Source organism: Bombina bombina, chromosome 2 (assembly GCF_027579735.1).
Source record: "Bombina bombina isolate aBomBom1 chromosome 2, aBomBom1.pri, whole genome shotgun sequence".
Taxonomy (NCBI): domain Eukaryota; kingdom Metazoa; phylum Chordata; class Amphibia; order Anura; family Bombinatoridae; genus Bombina; species Bombina bombina.
In genome coordinates, this window is record NC_069500.1 from 924,187,304 (window position 1) to 924,214,532 (window position 27,229).

At 35.9% G+C, this 27,229-nt stretch overlaps 2 protein-coding genes across 3 annotated transcripts in view; one reads left to right on the forward strand and one right to left on the reverse strand.

Annotated features, from left to right (window-relative positions):
- GRSF1 (G-rich RNA sequence binding factor 1) overlaps positions 1-12,465 on the reverse strand; it is a 31,446-nt gene extending 18,981 nt beyond the window's left edge. The window contains exons 1-2 of the mRNA XM_053703344.1: positions 12,069-12,465; positions 6,179-6,332 (exon numbers count right to left, since the gene is read on the reverse strand). Coding sequence (XP_053559319.1) covers positions 6,179-6,332; positions 12,069-12,236 — 322 coding nt within the window. The 5' untranslated portion in view covers positions 12,237-12,465. The remainder of the gene's footprint in view (positions 1-6,178; positions 6,333-12,068) is intronic.
- A 3,219-nt stretch (positions 12,466-15,684) lies between these two features.
- The window catches only part of MOB1B (MOB kinase activator 1B), a 161,667-nt gene continuing 150,122 nt past the window's right edge, over positions 15,685-27,229 (forward strand). For both annotated transcript variants that reach the window (XM_053703345.1, XM_053703346.1), the window contains exon 1: positions 15,685-15,799. In XM_053703345.1, the coding sequence (XP_053559320.1) occupies positions 15,786-15,799 (14 nt within the window). In that variant the 5' untranslated portion in view covers positions 15,685-15,785. The remainder of the gene's footprint in view (positions 15,800-27,229) is intronic.

The window sequence follows — 27,229 nt, forward strand, 5'->3', positions numbered from 1 at the left end:
TCGGGCTTGGAGGAAGATTGATGTCATTGGGATTTGTCAGAATGAAAATTAGAAGTTTGTCGTCCCTTAGACTTGTTCTTATCTTGCGGTAGGAAGGCACCCTCGTCTCCGGTAACTGTAGAAATAATGGAGTCCAGGCCAAATAAAAACTTTCCCTTGAAGGGAAGAGAAAGGAGTCATATCCGCAGACCAAGACTTCAAGCAGAGCGCCCCGCGGGATAGGACCGCAAAGCCAGAGGCCTCTGCATTTAGGCAAATAATTAGCATGTTCACATCACAGATAAAAGAATTAGCAATTCTCTGAGCTTTAATTTTGTCTTGAATATCCTTGAGAGGAGACTCCACCTCGATGAGTTTTGACAAAGTCGCACCAGTAGGTAGCTGCTCCGGTTGAAACAAAAATCCTGTATGTTGAAACATCTTTCTCAGAAAGGTTTCCATTTTCTTATCCATCGGCTCTCTGAACGAAGAACTATCCTCGAGAGGTATAGTAGTATGTTTAACAAGCGTAGCGATAGCACCATCCGCCTTAGGAATGGAGCTCCACAAATCCAGTTGCGAGTCCGGGACCAACTTTTTAAAAGTAGACGAGGGGGAAAAACGAAGAACCAATTCTTTCCCATTCGTTTTTAATAATGTTCGCCATCTTAACCAGCATAGGAAAAGTCAAAGGAACTTTCCTGTCTTCGTAAACTATGTCTAATTTAGGTATCATAGGCTCTTCAGGCAGCGTGGCCTCAATTTTAAATCTAAATGATGGTTCCCCTGCAGCAGGAAGCTTAGGCGCTAAGGACTCCGACCCAGAAAGCTCACCCTCTGAAGCTACAGAGGTTAACTCCTCATCGAATAACTGGAACAGAATAGCTAAATCCGATACATATTTAGACGACTGAGATGAGAGCTAGGTTTAACCTTTCTCTTGCGTTTGTTAGAGCGATGTAATGCACCAAGGGCAAAGTCTGCAGGAAAAAGGCCCCCTCCGGATGGAGGATTAGATGTGCTATGTGGAACTGCATGTGGAGTGGATAATGTAGCAATGTTAGTAATCTCACGGGACGCTGAGTACTGAGAGGTAGACAGCTCAGAGGGATTAAGAGCCTTAGCAGGCGTTTCTCCCTTCTTAGACTTTATAACGGTGTTAAGGCATATGGAACATAATTGAGTGGGCAGGAAAACCATGGCCTCCTCACAATATAAACAGGTATGATTTAGTACAGAAGGAGTACCTTATAACATGTCAGAGTCCTCCATAGCTCAGGTTATACCCACAGAAGGACAAAAATAAAAACTTTTTTTTATTATAGAAAACTGCACCTTTATACTCCCAATGGCTGGGCCACTCACCACCTCCTAGACCCAGACAGTTAACAGAGGAAACAATCTCCTCAGGTTCAAGTCTCAGCCGAAATGGAGGAAATCAACGTAGACCTCCTGTTATTACAAGTACAACAAGTAATAGGAGCTGTGCAACACTTTCAAAAATGAAAGTGAAAGCTGTTTGTTCCAGCCAAAAACAGTCTATCAGCCTGGGGGGGGGGGAACACACACACACACAAAGCATCATGTAAATAAATACAGATTGATTAATCCCAACTGTTTAATAAACCCCCTTCAGAGGATAAAAACCCTGGATCCTCTCAAGGTATAAAGGAGCTACACTGTGACCCTGTTATAGTGTTTTATATGTAAAAATTGAAACAATCTTACCTCCAGGATCCATGCTGTGGAACAGAACACAGCCTCTCAAGTATGACAGTCTTATAGCAGCGCTCTTAACATGGACTTGAGTGAGAGAAAGCAGGCAGTGAAACTCGTCAACACTGATTGCTTAGGAGCTGTTAGCAGTAGTCTGGATGGTTTTGCAGAAAAACTTTCCCTGCATCTCCAGATTAACTTTCATCAATACTCTCACTGAGAGGTTGACATGACTACTTAAAGGGACACTCAATCAAAATGAAACTTTTATTATTCAGATAGAGCATGCCATTTTAAGCAACTTTCCAATTTACTTCTATTAACAAAATGTGCACAGTCTTTATATATTTAAACTTTTTGAGTCACCAGCTCCTACTGAGCATGTGCAAGAATAAGTGTGTATGCATTTGTGAATGGCTGATGGCTGTCACATGGTACGTGTATGCATTTGTGATTGGCTGATGGCTGTCACATGGTACAGGGGGAGTGGAAAAATACATAACTTTTAAAATTGTCTGAAAAAAAAAAAATCTACTACTCATTTGAAGTTCAGACTAAGTGCTATTGCATTGTCTTGTTATCTTGCATTTGCCGATTATGCAAATCTACTGTGTTGACTCGTCCTTTAAAACTTCAGTCCTATCTCGAAGGGCAGATACCCTTTTTCAGGACTCTCTGAATCGTCTGACATTTCTCTGCCACCTCCTAACGTGACGAAAGGCAAAGAATGACTGGGGCAAAGAGAAAGTGGGAGGGATATTTAAGCCTTTGCCTCCTCCTGGTGGCCAGGTGTTCTATTTCCCAACACTGAGGAATTGAAGCTGTGGACTCTCCCTATCTTAGGAAGAAAATGTATTTGTTTTCTTGTTATCCTTTGTTGAAAAGCAGGAAGGTAAGTTCAGGAATGTGCACGTGTCTGCAGGACTATATGGCAGCAGTTTTGCAACAATGCTATAAATCAGCAAGAGCACTAGATGGCAGCACTATTTCCTGTCATGTAGAAATTAATTCTCTTCAACAAAGAATAACATGAGAACTAAGCTAATTTGATAATAGAAGTAAACTGGAAACTTTTCAAAATTGTATTCTTTATCTGAATCATGCAAGAAAAAAAAAATTGGTGTTTCATGTCCCTTTAATGTTGATACAAATAGATTAGGTTCAATATTTTTAAAATATACAATCACTCTTCTCCACAGAAAATGTTGCCTCAAGTAGTCTGGTGGGGGCAAATTAATACCTTGCAATATAACAATTTCTGCCATTCATAAATGTTAAAGGGACACTGAACCCAATTTTTTTCCCTTTCGTGATTCAGATAGACGAGCATGCAATTTTAAAGGGATATGAAACACAAATTTTTTTATTTCATGATTCAGATAGAGAATATAATTTTAAACAACTTTCTAATTTATTTCTATTATCTAATTTGTTTCATTCTCTTGGTATAATTTGTTGAAGGAGCAGCAATGCACTAATGGTTTCTAACTGAACACGTGTGAGACACTCACAATCGACATATATATACAGCCACCAATCAACAGCTAGAAACCTAGGTTCTGTGCTGCTACTGAGCTTGCCTAGATAAACATTTCAGCAAAGGATAACAAAGAAGAAAGCAAATTAAATAATAGAAATAAATTGGAAAGTCGTTTAAAAATTGTATTCTCTATCTGAATCATGAAAGAAAAATTTTGAATTTCATGTCCCTCTAAAGGGACACTGAACCCAAATGTTTTTCTTTCGTGATTCAGATAGAGCATGACATTTTAAGCAACTTTCTCATTTACTCCTATTAATTTTTTTTTTGTTCACTTGCTATCTTTATTTGAAAAAAGAAAGCATCAAAGCTTCATTTTTGGTTCAGTACTGTGGACAGCACTTTTTTTTTATTGGTGGATGAATTTATCCACCAATCAGCAAGAATAACCCAGGTTATTCACCAAAAATGGGCCGGCAGCTAAACTTACATTCTTGCATTTCAAATAAAGATACCAAGAGAATGAATGTGATAATAGGAGTAAATTAGAAAGTTGCTTAAAATTGCCTGCTCTATCTGAATCATTAAAAAAAAAATTGGGTTCAGTGTCCCTTTAAGCAACTTTCTAATTCAATGCTACTATCAATTTGTCTTCATTCTCTTGGTATCTTTATTTGAAAAGCAAGAATGTAAGTTTAGAAGCTGGCCCATTTTTGGTTAACAACTTGGGTTGTTCCTGCTGATTGGTGGATAAATTCACCCACCAATAAACAAGTGCTGTCCAGGGTACTAAACCAAAAATTGGCTGGCTCCTTAACTAAGATGCATTCTTTTTCATATAAAGATAGCAAGAGAACGAAGAAAAATTAATAGGAGTAAATTAGAAAGTTGCTTAAAATTACATGCTATATCTGAATCATGAAAGAAACAATGTGGGTTCAGTATCCCTTTAAACTATTGAAAGCAAAAATTAATTGGATAATTTAACAATTAATTTAATGATAATTTATGCAACAAAACTTTAAAGAAAATCAAAAAAGCTTAATGTTGTTAAATTTTAGCCATGTGGTCAGTAAAATCAGCTGGTTGGTTTGCCCATTAAATAGGTCCTGTAGAGAACACTGAAAAATCTTTGGATTTGGTGCTAACTTGTTGAAAATATAAAAATAATTTAAATAGATGCACCTATATATATTTTTTTTGCACTCAGATGACATACGGTGCCTTACAAAAATACATAAGTAAACTTTTCAGATAGTTTCTTTGGATAAGTTGGATTATTTTCTCACATCACATTTTATTTCCTTGATATGTCAATTTTGAAATAAAGCAGTGTATATGTAAACACGTTTTATAGTGCGCTTTTTTTTTTTTTTTTTTTTTTTTTTTTTACATGTGCAGCCTGCTCTCCCCAGATTTGCTGCCCAATATATAAAAAACAAGACGCAAGCAATTTGAAGGGTATTCATATGCAGTTATGTCAGGGGCTAATGATCTGCTAAAGGCATAACAATAAGCGGCAGCTACATGTCAGAACCAATATCAGGTCAGTTATCCGTTTTTTTTTTAGGGGGGTAAAAAAAAAAAAAATACACAACAACAAAAAACCACCACACACACACTTGTGCATAAAGCTTTCTTAACCACACATTATTGCTTAATAAAAATATCCAAGTTAAAGTCAATCCTAGCGTTTTTTAAACGCTAGGATTGACTACTGAAACAAATAAAGGGGACTTTCATTCATAAAGTATAACATACTTGATGCAGAAAGCTCCTTTATTTGTTTCAAGTGATCACCGTTCTGAGTTGCTAAGGAAGCCCACGGTAGATTGCCGTTTTGCTAGAGGTGACATTTTCACCTCTTAGCCAATAGCCGCACGGTAAATCCGGCTTGGCCCCTTGGGAGCTGGATTTCACGCACGCTATTGGCTAAGAGGTGGAAACGTCACCTCTTAGCAAAACAAATTTCTGCCGTGGGCTGCCTGTGCAGCTAAGAACGATGATCGCTTGAAAAAACTAAAAGGAGCTTTCAGCATAAAGTATGTTATACTTTATGAATGAAAGTCCCCTTTATTTGTTTCAGTAGTCAATCCTAGTGTTTCACAAACGCTAGGATTAACTTTCACTTTAAATGCTATCATCTATATATTTTAACTTTTGGAATTATGATTTCACATCAGGGTAATCAAACCTCAAATTATTTTAATATCAACAACAAATGTTTATAGAGGTTGTTTTAAAATCGGCTTGCCGGAAAAAGAAACAAAGTAACAGTTCATTAAAGAGACATTATGGGATGGACAAAGAACTCCAACCCAAATCTGGTAATATGAAAAAGTACTTGTGCACAATTTATTCATCTAAAGGCAAACTCTGCTGAATCTGTCACTAATTGGTGTCAGAGGATAAACGATAAACTGCAAAACAATGCAGTTTTGCCAACATAAGGACTTTACACACACGACTGACACGATTCAATAAGTGCCATTGACACCTGTTAGAAAATGTATATCCCTCTTGTACAGTAGTAAAACGTTTTGTTAAAGCACGTTCCAGGCCGGAACAAATATATTAGGCTGACATGTCCCTCTCCACCAATAGAGCTTTAGTGTTAGCATTAGTAGAAATGATCAGCTGATAAGGTCATTAGTTTACATTAATATTGGACCAATAAGCTCAACATTTCAACAATGCAATAAATGAAAAATTATTGAAAGTAAAAGATTGCGATATACATTATTTTGCTTCCTTTTGCTGTAACATCTGGAATTTGTACTCGTTACACCTTTTCACAGGAAGGCTTGGGTTAATACTTTTAGCTATATTTCTGTGAGCCTGAAGAAATATAATAAAAACTTAAAATAAAATAATAATAATAATAATAATAATAATAATAATAAAAAAAAAAAAAAAAAAAACTTTTCATTGATTTCACCAATAAGGCATACATACCCCCAACATACCGTCTTATTTTGGTATAGAATAAATAACTATACATACCACCAAAAAAATTGAGCACATCATCAGCGGTGCAAGACCAAGGCAGCCCTCGTACCCGCACAATGAACATCTTAGCTACTTGGTCTGCTATAGAGTGTGGCTCATACTCTGGTAAGGGAGGATACAACTCTTCTTGATATGAAGTGTAATTCCCCTGAGGAAGGAGAGAGGTGATCATAAGATACATAAGTCATATGTCTAACATGTGGCATTCTAGGCTACAGGTATTATGTAACTCAAGACTACTAAAAAGCTAGAATGCTTTAATTTTTCTACCATTATAAAGATCACTGGCTCTATTCATTAATTTAATGACAACTGGAAGACAGCCAGGCATGCCACATTGTTATCTGCAGTCTCAATGCAGATGATATGTTACGGGACTAGCCATTGTCAAAAACAAAACAAAAAAAGCAACATATAGTCCAATAAACCAGAATAAAGCATTTATAAATTCCCAGATTACAGCTAGAAAAGTAATGGTGGGAGCACAAGAAAGGAGGAAAGTTCTTCCAAAACATTAGCATCTAAGGCAGGTGCTAAGGAGGCAATTATTATACTTTATTTATAAAGCGCCAACATATTCTGCAGAGCAGCCCATGGGTACAATTCATTTAAATAATATGATAAAAAAAAAAAAACTTGTAAGAGAGACTAGACTAGGGCCCTATTACCATGGGAATTTACAATCTAGAATTCATGACCCACCCTGCTCTAGAACCTCAGCTTGTCCCGTTTTCTCCTCTGCCGCCCCAGTCACACACTGCTGCCGGCGTCTGCTCACCTGTCTCCTACTAACCGACAAGCAAAAGTGGTCTCCAAAAATGACATTAACTTAAAGTGAATGTAAATTTTTATGCTAAAGTGCCCGTTTTTTATAAATTCGTTTAAAAACAGGGTCACTTTAATACTTTCACTTGTGCTGTTAAAAAAAAAAAAAAAAAAACCTTACCTTTTAATCTTGACAGCAGTTCCAGCTTCCTCCACCCGTCGCAAAGCCTCTTCCTGGGTCTAAAATGATGAATCCGGCTCCCTCCAATCACGGCATTGAATCAGACACGAACTCCCCCAGGGGGGATGCTATGATTGGAGGATGACCAATCCATTATTTCTGACATCAGAAATGGCTTGCGATGACCGGAGGAAGCTGGAGCTGCTGTCAAGTTTAAAAGGTAAGTATTTCTTCACGAGTGAAATGTAAATTTTGATTAATTAAAGTTTTTAATCGAATTTACATCAAAATTTAGATTCACTTTATTAAAAAGGGACAGTGTACTGTAAAACTGGATTCCACTGACTTGTTATTCCAGGTGAAGCATAAAAAAAAATGTATGGGAAATATTCATTATGGCAATATTAAAATTACAATTAGCTATTTTTTTCTTTCAAGGTTTGTTACACAAATTATCATTGAATCAATTCTTTTTAAGGGACAGTAAATTCAAAATTAAACAGTCATGATTCAGATAGAGCAAGCAATTTTAAACAACTTTCCAATTTACTTCTATTATCAACATTGCTTTGTTCTCTTTGTAGCCTTTGTTGGAGAGTAAATCTAGGTAGGCTATGAGCTAAGGAGCGTGCCACTTGTCTATAGTGATCTATGGCAGCAGTGTTTGTAACTATGAAAAAAATTGCTATAAACAATGCTGCAAACACACTGATTGGATGTTCACTAGAATTGTCTTCAAAAAATAAAATAAAAAGTTCATCCAAGTGGGCTGGCATAACATTGCAATAGAAGTATTACTATATGCACTAATTTTATTAGTCAAGGTTTACTATCACTTTAAAGGGATAGTCTAATCAAAATTAAAAAAAACTTTCATGATTCAGATAGAGCATGCAATTTAAGCATCTATTTTACTCCTATTATCAAGTTTGCTTTGTTCTCTTGCAATCTTTATTTGAAAAAGGTGGAATGTAAGCTTTAATGCCAGCCCATTTTCGGTTCAGAACCCTGGTTAGTGCTTGCTGAATGGTGGCTACATTTAGACATCAATCATCAAGCGCTGAACCAAAAATTTGGCTTACCCCTAAGCTTACATTCTTACTTTTTCAAATAAGGATACCAAAAGAACAAAGAAAAATGAATAATAGGAGTAAATTATAAAGTTGCTTAAAATCGCATGCTCTATCTGAATCATGAAAGTTTAATTCTGACTATACCATCCCTTTGGCATGGGCACGCTCCTGAGCTCACATATTCTTACTCTTTAACAAAAGGTACCAAGTGAAGTAAGCTACATTTAGCCACCAATCAACAAGCACTACCCAGAGTGCTAAACCAAAAATGGGCCAGCTCCTAAGCTAACATTCCTGCTTTTCAAATAAAGATACCAAAAGAAAGAAAAAAAATTGATAATAGGAGTAAATTAGAAAGTTGCTTAAAATTGTATGATCTATCTGAAACATGAAAGAAAAAAAAATGTGGGCATCATATCCCTTTAAAAATGCCACCGGCTGGAGAACACTGGGAAGACATTTGATGATCCTCTAACTTTATTTACATAATAATTGCACAGAGCCATTAACTACATTGATAACTATTTATAAATTGTATTGTAGCTATTATAAGTGCTACAGGTTGCTCAGTGTCAGTACCTGGGCACGTACCTGCATAAAAGTGGAGCAAACTCAAACATGTGGTGATCTGAAAGACACTGACAAACTGCAGAAGCCAGTGATCCTAGAAATCTAAATGTTGTTTACACGTATCTATGCAAAAACAACTTTGCCTGGCTGGAAAAAAAAAAAAAAAAAAAAAAAGGGAGGTGTGGCTGTCTCCTAAATAACCTTGTTAAAAACTTTTACACACACATTTTAAATGATTAATTCTAAAAAGATGTGGAGAGATATTATCAGATCTCATTTCAGATTGTTCCCCTCTCTCATAAGAAAAAAGTGCTAAGTATGGCCATGCTCTTATGAATTCATTAATGCTTAATCTCTAAAATGACTATCCCTAAAATGTATTCTGTTAAAAAAAAAAAAAGTCTGTAAGAGGCAGGAATAGGCTTAAGAGCTAGTCAACATTATCAAATACTATGCTCCAATAGAATTCTATGGGGAAAATGTAACCACCTACTGACTTACAAGTTCTCAAGCAGAGAACTTGTCTGACCGCAATTGCCACTTGCGATGCAGCATCACGTGGCAAAATTTAAGATAGCACAAGAGCTCGCTTTCTCAATCCAAACCCAAGCTTTTGTGAAGAGCCTATCACATCGCCTGGTCCAATACCAGGGATCCAAAAAATGATTTATATAGAGTTTTGTTCAAGATACTATAAGGCACAAAAAAAAAAAAAGTTCAAGCCAGTTTAAGTATTTGTTGTTGTTGCAATTTTGATACTACTTTTCCTAATAATGCAATACAATGTTTTTCATCAACTGAGGATTTTACATTTTATCTTATAAAGAAGAACTCAATATTGCTAATTCCGGGAGATTCCTGATAGCTTTTCTTAAAGGGACAGGAAAGTCAAAATTAAAAAAACTTTTAGATACAGTTTACAATAAAAGAAAAAAAAATCCAATCATGTAAGCATGTGCATGTTTTCAGTGTATACGTATAAGCGTTTTGTAATTGGCTGATGGCTGTTACATGATACAGAGGGAGGGAATATGGAATTAAAGGAACAGTAAACTTACAAAGTAATGTTATATAATTCTGCACATAGTGCATAATTATATAACATTATCTTAGCGGCAGCTTTCAAAATCAAAAGCATTGCAAGATTTTTTTATTCCAAATTTGAACTTACCTGGTCTCCGCTCCAGGCTCTACTAAGCCGTTCTTGTTTTTTTTTTTAAAAGCCGTCTGTGTCTATAAAGCGCACCCAATCGCGCCATTGAACTGAATGCAGTTCGCTCCCGCTCCGAGCTGGTAGCAGGAGCGAGCTACATTCAGATAAATGGTGTGATTGGGTGCGCTGTGACTAGACAGCGCGCTTGTAAATCGCTTTTGAAAAACAAGACCCGCTTAATAGAGCCTGGAGCGGAGGAGACCAGGCAAGTCCAAATTTGGAATAAAAAAAAAATCTATGTGCAGAATTATATAACATTATTTTGTAAGTTTACTGTCCCTTTAGAAAAACAAAAAATCTCCTTCCGTTTTGAAATTTAAAGTGCTACTGTGTTGTTTTTATTATGTATTTGCCAATTATGCAGTTCTACTGTTTTAATGGTACTTTAAAGGGATAGAAAGGTCAAAAATTAAATGTGCATCTAAATTTTTTATGTAATAATTTCGCAATTTACGTCTATTAGCAAATATGCTTATAGTAAAAGTTATTACTGTGTCAGCAACATATGCACATATGCTATGAGGGCCCTTGCACCCGTATTCAAGCTCAGAGAGCAGGTGGTGATGTGTATTTTGTCTATGAAGACTTAATTCATGTTATGCAAGCTACTGCTAACTGAGATGGTGTATTGTTTGAATACAGGTGCACTGACAATCATATTGCAAAAAATGCTTACATTTAAAATTGAAATGCACCTATGCATATTTAAACTTTGACCTTTCTATCCCTTTAAAGGCACACAAACCCAAGGTTTCTCTTTTGTGATTCAGATAAAGCATAGTTTAAAAAAAACACACCCCAGTTTTTCAATTATTAAAATCTGCTTCATTCTCTTGGCATCTTTTATTGAAGGACAGCAATGCACTACTGGAAGCTAGTCAAACACATTGGGTGAACTAATGACAAGTCTCATATGTGCGCAGCCACCAATCAGCAGATAGTTTCCAGTAGCGCATTGTTGCTCCTGAGCCGAACTTACAATAAAAGATACCAAGAGAACAAATTAAATAATATAATATAAATAAAACTGGACAGTTGTTTAAAGTTGCATGCTCTATCTGAATCATCCCCAATTATTTTTTACTTTACTATAGCTTTAATAGCACTTTGAGCAACACTTATATTTCTGCCTGGCTGTCGGACAATATCTGCACCATCACCCAGTGTCCGCCTCCGTTATACACCCCATATACAAGGATCACACCTAGTGCTGAAAAGACAGGACACCCCCATATGGGAAAAAATGGATATGAAGATATGACTCTAAAAGAGAAACTGCAGGGCCAAGAGCCTGAAATCTGTTGTGGGTATGTGATAAGCAGAGAAGCTGCAGTGTGATAAAAGTTAGCTGGTCAAAAGGCTGCAGAGTCAGAGGACTGTTCTGATGTGAGTATAGGGCTGGCAAAAGGGTTGCAAGACCAGGGGTATAATCAGTTTAATAGTTTTGTTTGTTTTTATGAACTGTCAAATCTGATTTTTAAACAATGAGATGGCTGTCATGGCTGGTCACTTTATAGCAGTATTTTGGCTCAGCAGTCATGAAACATTGCCACTACCGGTTCTACATGATTACTAGATACGGCAGATATATCTATAATCATGTGTAAGTCTCAAGTATTCCATTTTACTAAATTTGACAGGAATTAAAACTTTATGTATAAGGTTCAGTCTAAAAGATTTCTTAACCTACATTTTACACAATGTGGTCCTGCCTTACACAATGTACAAACCTAGGCGATGCTGAGGAGCATAAATATAGATGCATCACACTAGTTACCTCTGGCAATGTTTAGGCTCATTTATTTTAACACTGTGGGATTCTTATTACCCTATACTATAATAAAAAATCTTACCACGAGTGTATAATATTCTTAAATCGTGGAAGCCAGTCATAGCACTCTAGAAGTTATAGTCCCCGGCATTGCACATGCCATAATGGTTATTTAAAGGTATGGTGTACAGCTCTGATAAGTGGTGTGGTGCAGAGTAAGCGTCACGCGTTCTGCTGTGCGAGTTCAGAAACCCTTCGGCCTCGAAGCCGCTGTCTTGCCTTGATCATAAACGGCAATCTACTCTTCTTACCTGCGTGGTACTGAAGGGCCTCCTGTCCGCTGCGGGTTGTCTCCCCACCCGCCCCCCGTAGCTCTCCGGCCTGGTCCTCCCCGCACTGCGCAGAGCGACTCCCCGGCCCTGGCCCCTCAGCAACAGCTGATATAAAGAGGCAGTAAGCAGTCTGTAGCTCCCGGCCATGCAGAGCCGCAGGAGACTCACAGCTCCCGAGGGCCCTAGCCACAACCTAACTAGATGACGAGAGGTAACGACCACCGGCCCGGAACAAGACACAATACTACATCTCCCATCGGCCACCGTATCGAAACCTACCAATCTAAAGCAAAGTTAGTTTTTAAAGACTACAACCCCCACCAACCACTGCAAACTAAAACCCAAACAGAGTGTTCTATCGAGAACTCCAATAGATAAAGTTCTCGACAGAACATAAGCAAAAATGTTCACGCGAGGACTACAATTCCGTGCACAGCGTGAGACATGCCAATCAACACTTGCGCAAGAACCTTGGTCGAACTACAGCTCCCGACAACCATCACGTTGTGTTGAAAGCCTCTGAAGCAGGGTCATCCTGGAACTTCAGGTCAAAGTGACCTTGCGCAAGTCACTGTTCTTTCCTTACAGATCATACAATTGCTTCGCCGGTTGTATTAAATTGATACTTCCAGAAATCACTTCTATTGATATGCTACGATTAACCCATATCGTTATATATTTAAATATATAAAAAGTTTGACCTATTGACTGTCAGAAGCAAAGACAATGTGGCTTTTATTATAATTTCTTTTTTCGATTTCTTGGGGTCTTCAAGCTGCATATTAAAGGGACATGAAACCCCAAACCTTTTCATTTTATGATTCAGATAGAACTTACAATTTTAAACACCTTTCTAAATTACTTCTATTTTATTTGCTTACTTCTCTTGTTATCCTTTGCTGAAAGGTTTATCTAGGAAAGCTCAGAAGCAGCAAATAACCTAGGTTCTAGCTGCTGATTGGTGGCTGCATATATATATCAATTATCATAGGTTCACACATGTGTTTAGTCAGCAACCAGAAGTGAATTGCTGCTCCTTCAACAAAGCATACCAAGAGAACAAAGAACAATTGATAATAGGAGTAAATTAGAAAGTTGTTTAAAACTGCATGCTCTATCTGAATCATGAAAGAAAAAAATGGGTTTCATATCCCTTTAATATTTATTATATATATTGAAAAACAGCTTGACTACGTTATAATTAAAACCTAAGAAGCTTATGTGATGGCAATGCATGAAATACAAAAGTAACCAAAGGCTGTGTTCCATTATTGATAACATTCCTATATAAAATAAAGAGTATTTTGCATTTATGAGGTTGTAATAGGCATTAAACTATTGGGTGTGACTAAACATTTGGAAAGCAGGCAAAAAAAAATCCGTAATAAAGTTGAGTACTGTATTATTATTATTTTTAAACCCATTTAACCCAACTAAATCCAAGCCAAAACATCAGCTATGTTTTCTATGTATTTTTACTCAAGTATATTAATATACCATGCATTACTAGTGATATCAGTTGTAAACACAATATTGTAAAAATAAATTATTAAATGGTTTACCTCTAACAGAACCAAAGAGAATAATAAAACATGAAATATAAAACATGATAAAGTCACATAGCCATGATGCCACTATCCATAGATGTGCTTTGCCAATTTAGAGGTTTGATTAACAGATTAACTTCAATTCTAAATCTCTAAAATAAAATTTATAATCCATCTTTTATGTCTTTTAACATATCCCAGAGAGTTTTCCTGAATGAATTTTCAGATAACTGTGCCAGTCTCTGTCTAGCTTGAACAAGTGATATAAAGAAGGAAGTAACCACCATATAAAAAGGCCCTTCCTCCTTTGTGCATTGTCAAATAGGTATATGTTTTAAATGCTTTAGCAACTCTTTGATTGACCCCAGCAGCCATATTGTATCGTATATTCTCTTAAAAATAGTACTGGAACAAAACAACTCCTGAATAAACTCAGCCTTTTGGCATTAGAACATCAGATTGCCTATGAAATGGTGTACCCCCCCCCCATGCACACAATATTAGGGGATCATGAATCAGGCTCTAGATCATAATAAATGTAGATACTAGAAGTCAGGAAACATTTAAGATATCATCTCATCCAGAGGTTTAGGGCAAAACGATTATTTCTCTGTCCTTTTTAACAGCAAACATATATAATTACCAAGCAACAGTCATATGGAGAATGTAATACATTATATAAGAAACGTGCCACATCAACAGGAAGCCCATTCCCAAATCCCTCAAGATCTTTGAAAGGTTTAAAAGTCATTTGTGGTGGATTGCAGACAGAACACCTCTAGAGAGGCCACGGCTTCCTTTCTGTGCTTTATTTATGCAAGTGAAAGGACAAGTATTTTAACACTTTAACTGCCAGTTGAGCCTTTTTCTAAATTGTGACCAAATTTCTTTAACTACAGTATAAAACCTCAATTATTGAAAATGAGATCATATGAAACACCTCTTACTGATTTTTATACTGACTTGTCATTGGAGCTAGTCCATTAATGTAACAAACTTAAAGGGCTGTACAACCCAACATTTTTATTTCATTATTCACATAGAGAATACAATTTTGAAAAAGTCTCTATTTTACTTCTATTATTACATTTTGCTTCATTATCATTTTATTCTTTGTTGAAGAGATACCTAGGTAGGCAGCTTGCACATGCCTGAAGCACTACTTGACAGGAAATAGTGCTACCATCCAGTGCTCTTGCTAATGTATAACATTGTTGCAGACATGTGCACACTCCAGAGCTTATATTTCTGCTTTTCAACCAAGGATAACAAGAAAACAGAAAATTTGATAATAAAAGTTAGTTAGAAAGTTGTTTAAAATTGTACGCCCATCTGAATTTACTAAAAAAAAATTTTTGGGGGGAGGGGGGTTATGATATTTTTAAAGTAAGTATAAAAATATTAATATTAATATGTCACAAAAATCCTTTCAAAAGTAAGCATTGCTGTTTTTAAAATATGTGCCATTAGGAATTTGGGGTTTTCCTCCTTTGTCTTAGATTTGTGTAACAACCTAAACAAAGGATAAGGATTGTAAACCTCATAGTTCAGAATCTCTGGTATAAATAATCAAACATTAAACTCTATTTGTCATCTGCCATTCTTTAAATCATCCAAAGAATATGAGCAAGTTATATTTTATAGAATGAAAAATGCCACTAAATGAAGCTTTGGCTTAGATTTTTGGAATTGTTTCCTAGCAGAAGTGGCAGCAGAAACAAATCAAATGAGAGAATTTATTGATACATTTTATAAACCAAACATCACTATAGTTTACTATAAAAAGCCCAGATATATATTCCAAGTAAAATATATACAAAAAAGTGAAAGTACTATTACTTGAAATGTGAATGTGAATACAATTATAACTAAGTAACTACTGTTTTTTTTCTCTTCTACAAACTGGTAATCTCCAAAAAACAAAAAACAGAAGAAAAAACAAAACTATAACTCCCAACTGCAAGCTGTGTTGCCGCTCAGTGCTGTGTTTCCTTTTAATAAAGTTATTTAGAAAAAAAAAAAAAAAACAGCCTGCAGAGTGTGGTTCACACCCCCAATCCCTGGCAGAAGGATTACAGCTGCTGCTTAGAGTGGACTGTCACCTCCTGCTCTGTACTGCTGTCCCTGCTGCTGCCGGCTTAGCCAGGAGATGAGCTTCTTGTTGTGAGTGTCAGTGTGGTTGTCACTGTGTGTCACCTGTCCATTATCACACAGTGCACAATGGGTTACAGCCTGTGTCCCTGCCTGTACTAGTAGCTGTCATTCTCTCCATTGTCACCAGTGTTAACTCCTGTGTTGTGCACTGTGGTTCATGTCCTTTGTTTGTGTGTCTGGGAGCTGCACCCTGTATACTGTTATCATGCCTGGCTTCCTGTACAGAAATACTCTACCTTGCATATTGTAATTCCATGTACACCCATAACAGTGCACTGTTCTCCCACTGCAGATCTAGTGAATACAGTACTCAGGTGTGCTTTATATCTGCCAGATTTTTTTTTTTATGTCTATTAATTTATCCTGGCATGAAATGCTTCTCCATGCTATTGAAAACAATAATAATACTTATACTGTGGTTATTTCTTGCTTTGCATAGTCTTTGGCATAGTCGTTATATTCATGTGACACTTGATTTATTTTTATATGTTCATGATATCGTAAGGGCTTTGTTAATATAAGAGATATGTAAAATAAGGAATAAATTCATGCATAATATTGTTATTAAAAGCTTTCCAGAGAAATGTGAGTTTAATAGTAAGGGGAGAATAGTAGCTATAATTAAACATAACTGGAAGTCTTACACTTTGTTTCTTTTCTCTATGCTAAAAAGATCTTTTTAGTAACCCTTAGATGGGATTTTTGACACTGCTTTAAATTGTTGGTCTAGTATCACATATTGCATCTGATCTGTATACTGGTGGGGATTCAATGTGTATACAAAAGTTACATATGGTAACAATGATTTCTTTTTATGTGACTGAAGGTTATCTGTGTTTTCATTTGAATTTTGTTAAAGGCGTATTCCAGTGGTAACAAAAATGTACTCATTTGTTTAAAACATTTTAGATTAGCCCTGTTGTCCCTTGCTCTGGTTAAAGGGACAGTCAAGTCTAAAGTAAACTTTCATGATTCAGATAGGGCATGTAATTTTAAAACACTTTCCAATTTACATCTATGACCAATTTTTCTTTATTCTCTTGGTATTCTTAGTTGAAATCTAAACCTAGGTAGGCTCATATGCTAATTTCTTAGACCTTGAAGGCCACCTCTAATGTGAAAGCATTTTGACAGTTTTTCACCACTAGAGGGCGTTAGTTCATGTGTGTCATATAAGTAACATTGAGCTCTCGCACGTGAAGTTACCTAGGAGCTAAAATGCAAGTGTGTCAAAAGAACTGAAATAAGGGGGCAGTTTGCAGAGGCTTAGATACAAGGTAATTACAGAGGTAAAATGTGTATTATTATAACTGTATTGGTTATGCAAAACTGGGGAATGGGTAATAAAGGGATTATCTATCTTTTTAAACAATAAAAAATTATGGTGTTGACTGTCCCTTTAACTCCGGCAAAGTAGTTACTCTGGTTAACTCCAGCAAAATAGTAAAAATCATAGTTAAATCGCTGCTTAGAGCTACAACTCATTGCATCTCATGAGCAGAACAGAACTGGTGATTGGTAGTGATCTGTGTACATTTGCTTGTAATTGGCGTACTAGCCAAATCCTGCTCAAGAGTTGGAATGTGCTTCAGATCCCAATTGATACTTTAGTTTAGTGTTAAATTAATCTGCTTTTTGCTAAAATAAATAGCACTCACAAATAAGAGCACTATTACTTTTTTTCATTAGGGTGTTCCTTGATACTGAAAAAGGTAACAGAACTTCAGCCATTATTTTCCTATTTAAATAATGTAACTGTTTCAATTTACATTAAACTTTTATAGTGTTTACACACAAGAGGTAAAATAAATCGAAATAAAATATTTTGATGTTTTGATACAGAGACCTAATTGTTAGTTACATGTTTAGCATCAGTGAAAGTTTGCAGCTATGGACTGCAATTCAAGTTTAGCTGCAAGTCAGTTTAGTTACCAGGATTATTCTATTTATGTAATTAGTGTATTTGTATATTGTAAAGAAATGCTAAATATTTCTAATGCTGTGGGATTGTTTTTAACCCTTTTTTGCATGTGACGACACCCTGTTGTCTAACACGCAATGCTTTTAGTGAGGATGAGAACCACGTTTCGTCATCCCTCGGTAGGGGAGGTTCTTTCAGAGCTAATTGTTTCCCTGCCCCTGCGGTTCCTGGGCACTACGAGGTGACCAAGTGACCCAGAATCACCAGGGGAATTTAGGGATGCCAGTGACGTCACCAGCCCCAGAAACCCAGAAGTGCAGGGCAACTGCACAGGACTTAAAGGGACACTAAACCCATTTTTTTCCTTTAATGATTCCAGATAGAGCATTCAATTTTAAGCAACTTTCTGATTTACTCATATTATCAAATTTTCTTTGTTCTCTTGCTATCTTTTAAAGCAGGATTGTAAAGCTTAAGAGCCGACCCATTTTTGGTTCAGAACCTGGGTAGTGCTTGCTTATTTGTTTGCTAAATGTAGCCTCTAATAAGCAAGCAGTATCCAGGGTGCTGAACCTAAAATGGGCTGGCTCCTAAGCTTTAAATTCCAGATTTTTAAATAAAGATAGCAAGAGAACAAAGAAAAATTGATAGTAAGAGTAAATTAGAAAGTTGCTTAAAATTGCATGTTCAATCTGAATGATGAAATAATTTTTTTTGGGTTTAGTATCCCTTTAACCACTTAGTGACCATACCATTTTTTCAATTTTCTTACCCTTAAGGACCAGGGCTATTTTTACATTTATGCAGTGTTTTGTGTTTAGCTGTAATTTTCCTCTTACTCATTTACTGTACCCACACATATTATATACCGTTTTTCTTGTCATTAAATGGTCTTTCTAAAGATACCATTATTTTCATCATATCCTATAATTTACTATAAAAAAAGATTATAAAATATGATTTAAAAAAAATGGAAAAAAACACACTTTTTCTAACTTTGACCACCAAATCTGTTACACATCTACAACCACCAAAAAACACCTATGCTAAATAGTTTCTAAATTTTGTCCTGAGTTTAGAAATATCCAATATTTACATGTTCTTTGCTTTTTTTGTAAGTTATAGGGCAATAAATACAAGTAGCACTTTGCTATTAACAAACTTTTTTTTTTTTTTTAAATTAGCGATAGTTACATTGTAACACTAATATCTGTCAGGAATCCCTGAATGACCCTTCACACACACACACACACACACACATATTATATATATATAATTTTAGTAGACAACCCAAAGTATTGATCTAGGTCCATTTTGGTATATTTCATGCCACCATTTCACCTCCAAATGCGATCAAATAAAAAAAAAATTGTTAACTTTTTTTACTAACTTTTCCACAAACTTTAGGTTTCTCTCTGAAATTATTTACAAACAGCTTGTTCAATTATGGCAGAAATGGTTGTAAATGCTTCTCTGGGATCCCCTTTGTTTAGAAATAGCAGACATATATGGCTTTGGCGTTGGTTTTTGGTAATTAGAAGGCCGCTAAATGCCTCTGCGCACCACACTTGTATTATGCCCAGCAGTTAAGGGGTTAATTAGGTAGCTTGTAGGGTTAATTTAAGCTTTAGTGTAGAGATCAGCCTCCCACCAGACACATCCCACCCCCTGATCCCTCCCTAAACCCCCTCAAACAGCTCTCTTCCCTCTCCCACCTCACAATTGTCACCTCCATCTTAAGTACTGGCAGAAAGTCTGCCAGTACTAAAATAAAAGGCATTTTTTTAATATTGATTCTGTAGTGTTGGATCACCATTTAGCCCCCAACCTCCCTGATCCCCCCCCCCATACAGCTCTGTTACCCACCCCATCTACCTAATTTGCCGCCATCTTGGGTACTGGCAGCTGTCTGCCAGTACCCAGTTTGCCCCCCAAAATTTGTTTTTTTATATTGAATAAACAATTTTTCTGTAGTGTAGCTGCCCCCCCCTCAATACCCTCCCCCTCCCAGATCCTTTGCCCAACATATATTCCCGCCTCCCTCTCCCTCCTTCCCATACATTTTGCGAGTTCCTTCCCATAAAGTGCGTGCTCCCGACCCCCCCCGAGCGCACTTTAGTGAGACAGGAACCAATCTTAACCAACGATGGGCCGCCCACCCGCCTTCCTTGCTATGGCTCCCACCCACCAATGATCGGCACCATCGCTGGCCGATGCAGAGAGGGCCACAGAGTGTCTCTCTCTGCATCGGTGGGTAAAAAAATGGTATTGCAGGATGTCTCATTATCGAGGCATCACTGCAATACCATGAAAGCATCTGGAAGCAATCCGGATCGCTTCCCCCACTTGAAACCCCTGAGGACGTACAGGGTACGTCCTTGGTCATTAAGTGACAGTTTTTGTAGGATGTACCCTGTACATCCTTGGTCATTAAGGGGTTAAAGGAGCAGTCAGTACAGTAAATTTGCATAATCAACAAATGCAAGATAACAAGACAATGCAATATCATTTAGTCTGAACTTCAAATGAGTAGTAGATTTTTTTTTCTGACAATTTTAAAAGTTGTCTTTTTCCACTCCCCCTGTACCATGTGACAGCCATCAGCCAATCACAAATGCATACACGTACCTTGTGACAGCCATCAGCCATTCACAAATGCATACACACTTATTCTTGCACATGCTCAGTAGGAGCTTGTGACTCAAAAAGTTTAAATATAAAAAGACTGTGCACATTTAGTTAATGGAAGTAAATTGGAAAGTTGTTTAAAATGGCATTCTCTATCTGAATAATGAAAGTTTCATTTTGATTGAGTGTCCCTTGTCTAGTTAAAATTAACCTTTCATAATTCAGATAGAGCAGGCAATTTTAAGCAACTTTCTAATTTACTCCTATTATCAATTTATCTTTGTTCGCTTGGTATCTTTATTTGAAAAAGCTGGAATGTAAGCATAGGAGCTGGCCTATTTTTGGTTCAGTACCTGGGTAGCACTTTCTGATTGGTGTCTAAATGTAGCCACCAATCAGCAAGCGTTACCCTGGTTCTGAACCAAAAATGGTCCAACTTCTAAGCTTACATTCAAATAAAGATAGCAAGAGAACGAAGAAAAATTGATAATAGGAGTAAATTAGAAAGTTGCTTAAAATTGCCTGCCCTATCGGAATCATGAAAGTTTCATTTTGATTAGACTATTCCTTTAAGTCCTAGAAGCCCCCAAGACCCACCATTTAAAAGTTAATCATATGCTTTTTCAAATAGTGTGTCTTGGGTGTATGAAGTATAAACACAATTAAAAAAAAAAATAATAATACACATTTAGGTATAGCCCTCTTGTTTTAAAGCCCAGATGCCCCTCTTTAAAATAAAGTCTTTATATACGTTTTGATAGCCAGGTGATTACTGTGGTTGGCATTAAGTTGCTTTATAGGTTGCATTTATTGTTGATTCTATTGCATATTATAATTATTACTTTTTTGTTTTTAAATAAATGTCCGCTCTCTCTATTATTTTATTAAATGCATAATACCTTCAAGACTTCCAAAATATTACATGAAATGTATACATTATAAACCACACAAAAGTTTTTTTTTTATTATTATTATTTCAAATGATTTATATAAATGGATGTAATTTCTAAGCTTATTAATAACTACAGACCATTAAAAGGACATAATAGTGCGATAATAAAATACCATAATACATAAGATATTTTTGCTTGTCCCCAGCTGTGTGTTTAACCCAAAAGGACATATGCATTCCAATTTGGACAAATGCAAAAAAAAAATCACCAATTTTGATGTACTCTTTGCATTTGTATTATACGACACAAAATGTTGTTGATTCATTCATACGGTTAAAACCATTTTTCTAAAGGCAAGAAAATTCAAATGTAAATGTTTACACTATTTAATAGTGATCCAGCAATGTCGGTTGATTGATCCCAATATCAGCCAATACATAAGTAAGCTTCACATTTGTTTTTGTCAATGCTGACCCCATAAAAACATTGTATTATAATCTGTTCTATTGCATCTGGCTTGTTGCAGTAGCACTAGCTACTACATTGACTTTAAGTTTAAGCTGCTCTCCAGCTGCTGCTTTGCTATTTTTAAGACATTTCCCATAGGAAATAAGGATTAACAAATTAATAATGTTTTCAACATTTAGATGAACCCAATAGCCCCATTAAATAATTTTGTATTAAACATTTTTTTTTGTCTGTGCACATCTCTAATAGTTAAAGTTTGCTTAGAAACATTTCTTCTCCTAAGCTTGGCTTGGCCAGTGTTTGGTGATTAAAGGGGCAGTAAAGTCAAAATTAATCTTAAATTGATTGGCTAGAGCATGATATTTTCAAACAACTTTTCAATTTATTTCTGTTGACAACTTTGCTAAGATCTCTTGGAATCCTTTGTTAAAGTGTAAGCTACTAAGCGAACAAAGCATTTAAAAAAAAAAAAAAAAAAGAAGTGTATTGGAAAGTTGTTTAACATTACATTATCTAACTGAATCACAAATTATTCATTCTGGCATTGTTTTTTTATGATTCAGATGCATGCAATTTTAAGCAGCTTTCTAATTTACTCCTGTTAATCAATTTTTCTTCATCATCTTGCTATCTTTATTTGAAAAGCAAGAATGTAAGCTTAGGAGTCGGCCCATTTTTGGTTTAGAACCTGGGTTTTGCTTGCTGATTGGTGGCTAAATGTATCAGCAAGCGCTATCCAGGGTTCTAAACCAAAAATGGGCCTGCTCCTTAGCTTAGATTCCTTCCTTTTTAAAATAAAGATAGCAAGAGAACGAAGGGAAATTGATCATCATTTCTAAGCCCTTGAAAGCCACCTCTTATCAAAGTGCATTTAGACAGTGGAGCTACTTATGAGAGGGCACTGGTTGGCTAAAATGCAAGTCTGTCAAAAGCAATGAAATAAGGGGGCAGTCTACAAAGGCTTAAATACAAGGTAATCACAGAGGTATAAAGTAGATGAATATAACTGTGTTGGTTAAAAACTGGGGAATGGGTAATAAAGGGATGATGTATCTTTTTAAACAATAAACATTCTGGAGTAGACCGTCCCTTAAGTTTCATATCTGAGGTTTAGAACTCTTGGGTTTGTGTAATTTCTGTTATTTGTTGAAAAGGCAGACACAACTTTTGCCTGATGCCTAAGGTCATCAATGGAGGAAATCTTCAAAAAGATATGAGTGGAAAATGTTTTAGTAGGTTGTGATTGTTATATGGATTGAAAAAGCTTTGTACAAAGTAACTAAAGTAAATCCTAGAATGGTTACTTTATTCTTGGATATTTTTAAATGCTGTGTATTATCATTGGTCAAATAATGTAAAAACAAATTGTTTACAGATTGCATGCTTCGTTAATAAGGTTATTGTCAGAACTCTGCTTTAAATGATTGAGATATTTTGTTTCTGAACTGTTTAGTGTTTACTAATGCAGAAAGATGGAAGGGAATTGATCAGCAGACAGGAAGGCATTAAAGAGTAACTCTGTCACATGCTGTTATTGTTATGAAACGGCTGAACTGATGAATTTGCAGTATGAAATGAGAACTTAGATTTCACAAGAACCAGAATCCCTTTTATTGTCTGTGTAGAATAGCAATTAAAGGGGCACACACAATCAATAACAAAATGGACTAAAGAGTTATAGCAGTTTATTATTGCAAACTTGCTTTTACATAACTGTGCATTAAACCCCTTTAAATTAAATTGAAGTAAGTTCTGGAGGAGCAATGCAGTACTGATCCTGAGATCAAAACGACCAGTGATTTGAGGCTATGCACACGCGCTTCTTATTGGCTCTGTGGCTGTGGACCAGCATTGCTGTTCCAGATATGACTTTATCAATGTATTTAACCCTGATAAGTCCATTTAAAAGCTGAAAACAATGTAGGTATACCTTTTGAATGTCTTTAGATTTTAGAGATGTAAACATATAAATTCTACAAGCACAATTTTATATAGAGAAGAAAAAATACAGAAGTAGCTTTAAAACACTACTGATAATAAATGTCTACATCTACTGAATGTAAAAAATCTGCTTATGGGCGTCCAACTAAATGTCCTATGGGTTGGTTCTGCTATTTCATTACAACTTCTATCACATACACTGATTCTAACCACATTTTATTCAATCCAATGTTTAAAGGAACAGTCAAGTCAAAATTAAACTTTCCTTATTCAGATAGGGCATGCAATTTTAAACTTTCCAATTTACTTTTATCATCAAATTTTCTTTGTTCTTTTGGTATTCTTTGTTGAAAGCGAAACCTAGGTAGGCTCAAATGCTAATTTCTAAGCCCTTGAAGGCCTCCTCTTATCTCAGTGCATTTTGACTGTTTCACAGTTAGAAAGTGCTAGTTCATGTGTGCCATATAGATAACATTATGCTCACTCCCATGGAGGAATTTGTGAGTCACCACTGATTGGCTATAATGCAAGTCAGTCAAAATAACTGAAATAAGGGGGCAGTCAGCAGAGGCTTAGATACAAGGTAATCACAGTGGTAAAAAGTATATTAATATATCTGTGTTGGTTATGTAAAACTGGGGAATGGGTAGTAAAGGGATTATCTATCTTTCGAAGCAATAGCAATTTTCAAGTAGACTGTCCCTTTAAACACATATTAGTGGTCTGATGAAAGCTGCATAAACAGCCTAAACAGAATTACAGTTGTGTAATTTCTACCTTTACATAGTAACACTAAATTCAGAGCTTGTTCCTACAAAATGACCCTTGTTTTATGACAATTATATCATTTTCTTTCTATACAGTAGATGAAAGATACACAGCCACAGAATAAAACAGTGCTCCCCATAGGACCTTGACAAACGTATCCAAAACATTTTTATTGGTTGCTTCAAGCACACTATTTCTTATTCAGTTTGTTCCTGCATTTAAGGAAAAGCGCCTTTTTTTATCTTCAATATCTCTAATATGTACATGGGTACATTTTAAAAAGCAAGAGAACACACTTGTATAGAAATAAAGATTCAAATTCTCTAAAAGCAATATACACTTTATTTAATAACATTCATAATGGTTTAACACAGTATTTTAAACAGACTTGAGTCCCACACAGAATTAAAGGGAAAGAAAAGATCTATGATAAATATGAAGGATGACTATTTAAACATTAACATTTTTTCGTTTTTAGTTCTAAAATGGAAAAGGAAAGTAAAAATTTTACTTTTATGATATATACAATAAAAAAAATCCAATTGATCTAGTTTGCTTTGTTTTCTTGGTATCCTTTGTTGAAGTGTAAACCAAGGTAGGCTCAGGAGCACTGAAAAAACTCTTGGGGGCTCTACATATATGCTTTTTTTTTTTTTTCTTTTTGTCATCATTGGCTCACCAGATATGTTCAACTAGCTACCAGTAGTGTATTGTTTCTTGTGAACTTACCTATGCTTTTAAAAAAAAAAAAAAAAAAAGATTCAAAGAGAACAAAGCAAATTTGATAGCAGAAGCAAATTTGAAACTTGTTTAAAATTATATACTCTTTCTGAATCATAAAAGATTAATTTTGACTTTACTGTCCCTTTTTAAAGGAACATTTATTCTAAACACACCTAAGTGCCACTATTTTTGATCCTAAGTTAAACAACAGCAAACAGGTCAGCACTGGAATGAGTGAAAACTAGATTCCAACATGGCGGCCCACATGACTAGTAGGAGGTGGGGAATAACCTCAATACTATACTTATAAAATGTATTTAGTGTTTAATATCCCTTTTAATAAATGTCATTGCTTACTTTTACTCCAATTTTGACAATGTGCTGTCAATGTCACTTTCCAAATCCTTAATACTCTCAATATTCTTGGTATCGTTGTAAGATTAGGTCATAACCACATTGGTAATAGCTTAAGTCAGGAGTGTAACTGGCCTCACTGAGCCCCAAGGCAAACTCTATGGCAGATTCACATCAGTATACTTTAAACTGTGATACTCGTAACCCTAATAGCATAGAATGCTAGACGTGCATACTGTCCTGTGGAAATTGTCCAGTTTTCCACAATTTTCTCGTGTATATAACTTTTATGCACGAGCACCAACCTTCCTAGATTATTATATAAGACCAGTAGTGAGGAATCTTATTAGGATCCCCGTACACTAATCTCCAGACTAGATTACAAGTGGGGACTGCCTAATATAGTGCCATTGCTCAACTCCGTTTCTAAGTCTTTGGCAGATTTGTTGCTGATTTCTTAGCCTAGATGATCATACAGGAAGTGATCTGCATACTTTAATTTTCCATTTCATAGTGCGATCTGGAGAACAGGCCTGAAATAGTGTCTATATATCTAAATATAATTTAATTTAAACAGACTTCTCCACCTCCTAGTGTGCTGTTTGACTGCATTGTTGTTCTTAGCCACTATTGGGTTGATTAGAACTTGGCTCTTGTCAGTTGCTGTAGCTCTGTTAATTGGGTACCTTCAATATGATATATTTTTTCCTGTCAATCAAGATGATTTGTTTCTGCCCCTTATATACGCTCCTTAGTCATTTCTCATTTGATGTAAACTGCAGTGGAGTGAGGAAGCTTCCAGTGTACTATAGGGCTAGATGGGTGTGCCCCTTAGATCAGTGCTTTTCAACACCAAGGGCAAGATTTTTTTTGATATCTGAACTAGAGCACAAGTGAAATAATGAGCTGATTCTTATCCATGGTTACTAACCTGCTCTCATCCATGAACTGATTAGTTCACCTGTGCTCAAGTTCAGATATCATTAAAATCTGGCCCAATAAAATACATTGCCCTAGGGGACCTTCTCAGCTTAGACCCTGTAATTACACCTCCGACTTGAATCATCAGAACAAAATATTTTTAAATACATATAGTTATTCTTTTATAGGCAGGAAAATGATGCTTAAGTTTGGAAACGTCTACACTACAAAGCCTACATTACAAAAACTGATAAAGTAAATCTTAAACAAAAAGATAATCTAACATTGCAAAGTATCTGGAAATTGTAATCATACTAAACTCTCAATTTTTAAGAAAAAATTAGATATTTTTTTTCTTTATGAAGAAGTACCATCTTCAACCATTTACACGTTGCAATTTATGTTGGAGGTAGAAACAGAAAGTTTTAATTTCTGGGGTTGGTCTGTATGAAACGGGGGGGGGGCCGTATGGACGGGTTGTCATTTTAACACTCATGCAGCATTACATAAGTTAAGAACCTCATATACATTTGTTCAGGATCTGCTACAACATTGTAATGAATGTATTCTTTTTCCCTCATGTCTTCCTTTAGGACTCATACAACCTTTTTTTTTCTTTTCTAAAAGCTTTACTACTCCTAAAGTGTATAACCAATAAAAGTGAAAACCTTCAAAAGTATATTGCAACCTATAAGTGCCACTGGATCACCAACAGTAAATGTATTTTAATTGCAAATCCCAACCACAATTAACCCTAACTATTATGTCCCCTAAGTCTACCACCACAATGCCCCCTTAGCTCCTTTTTGCTAATATCCCTTA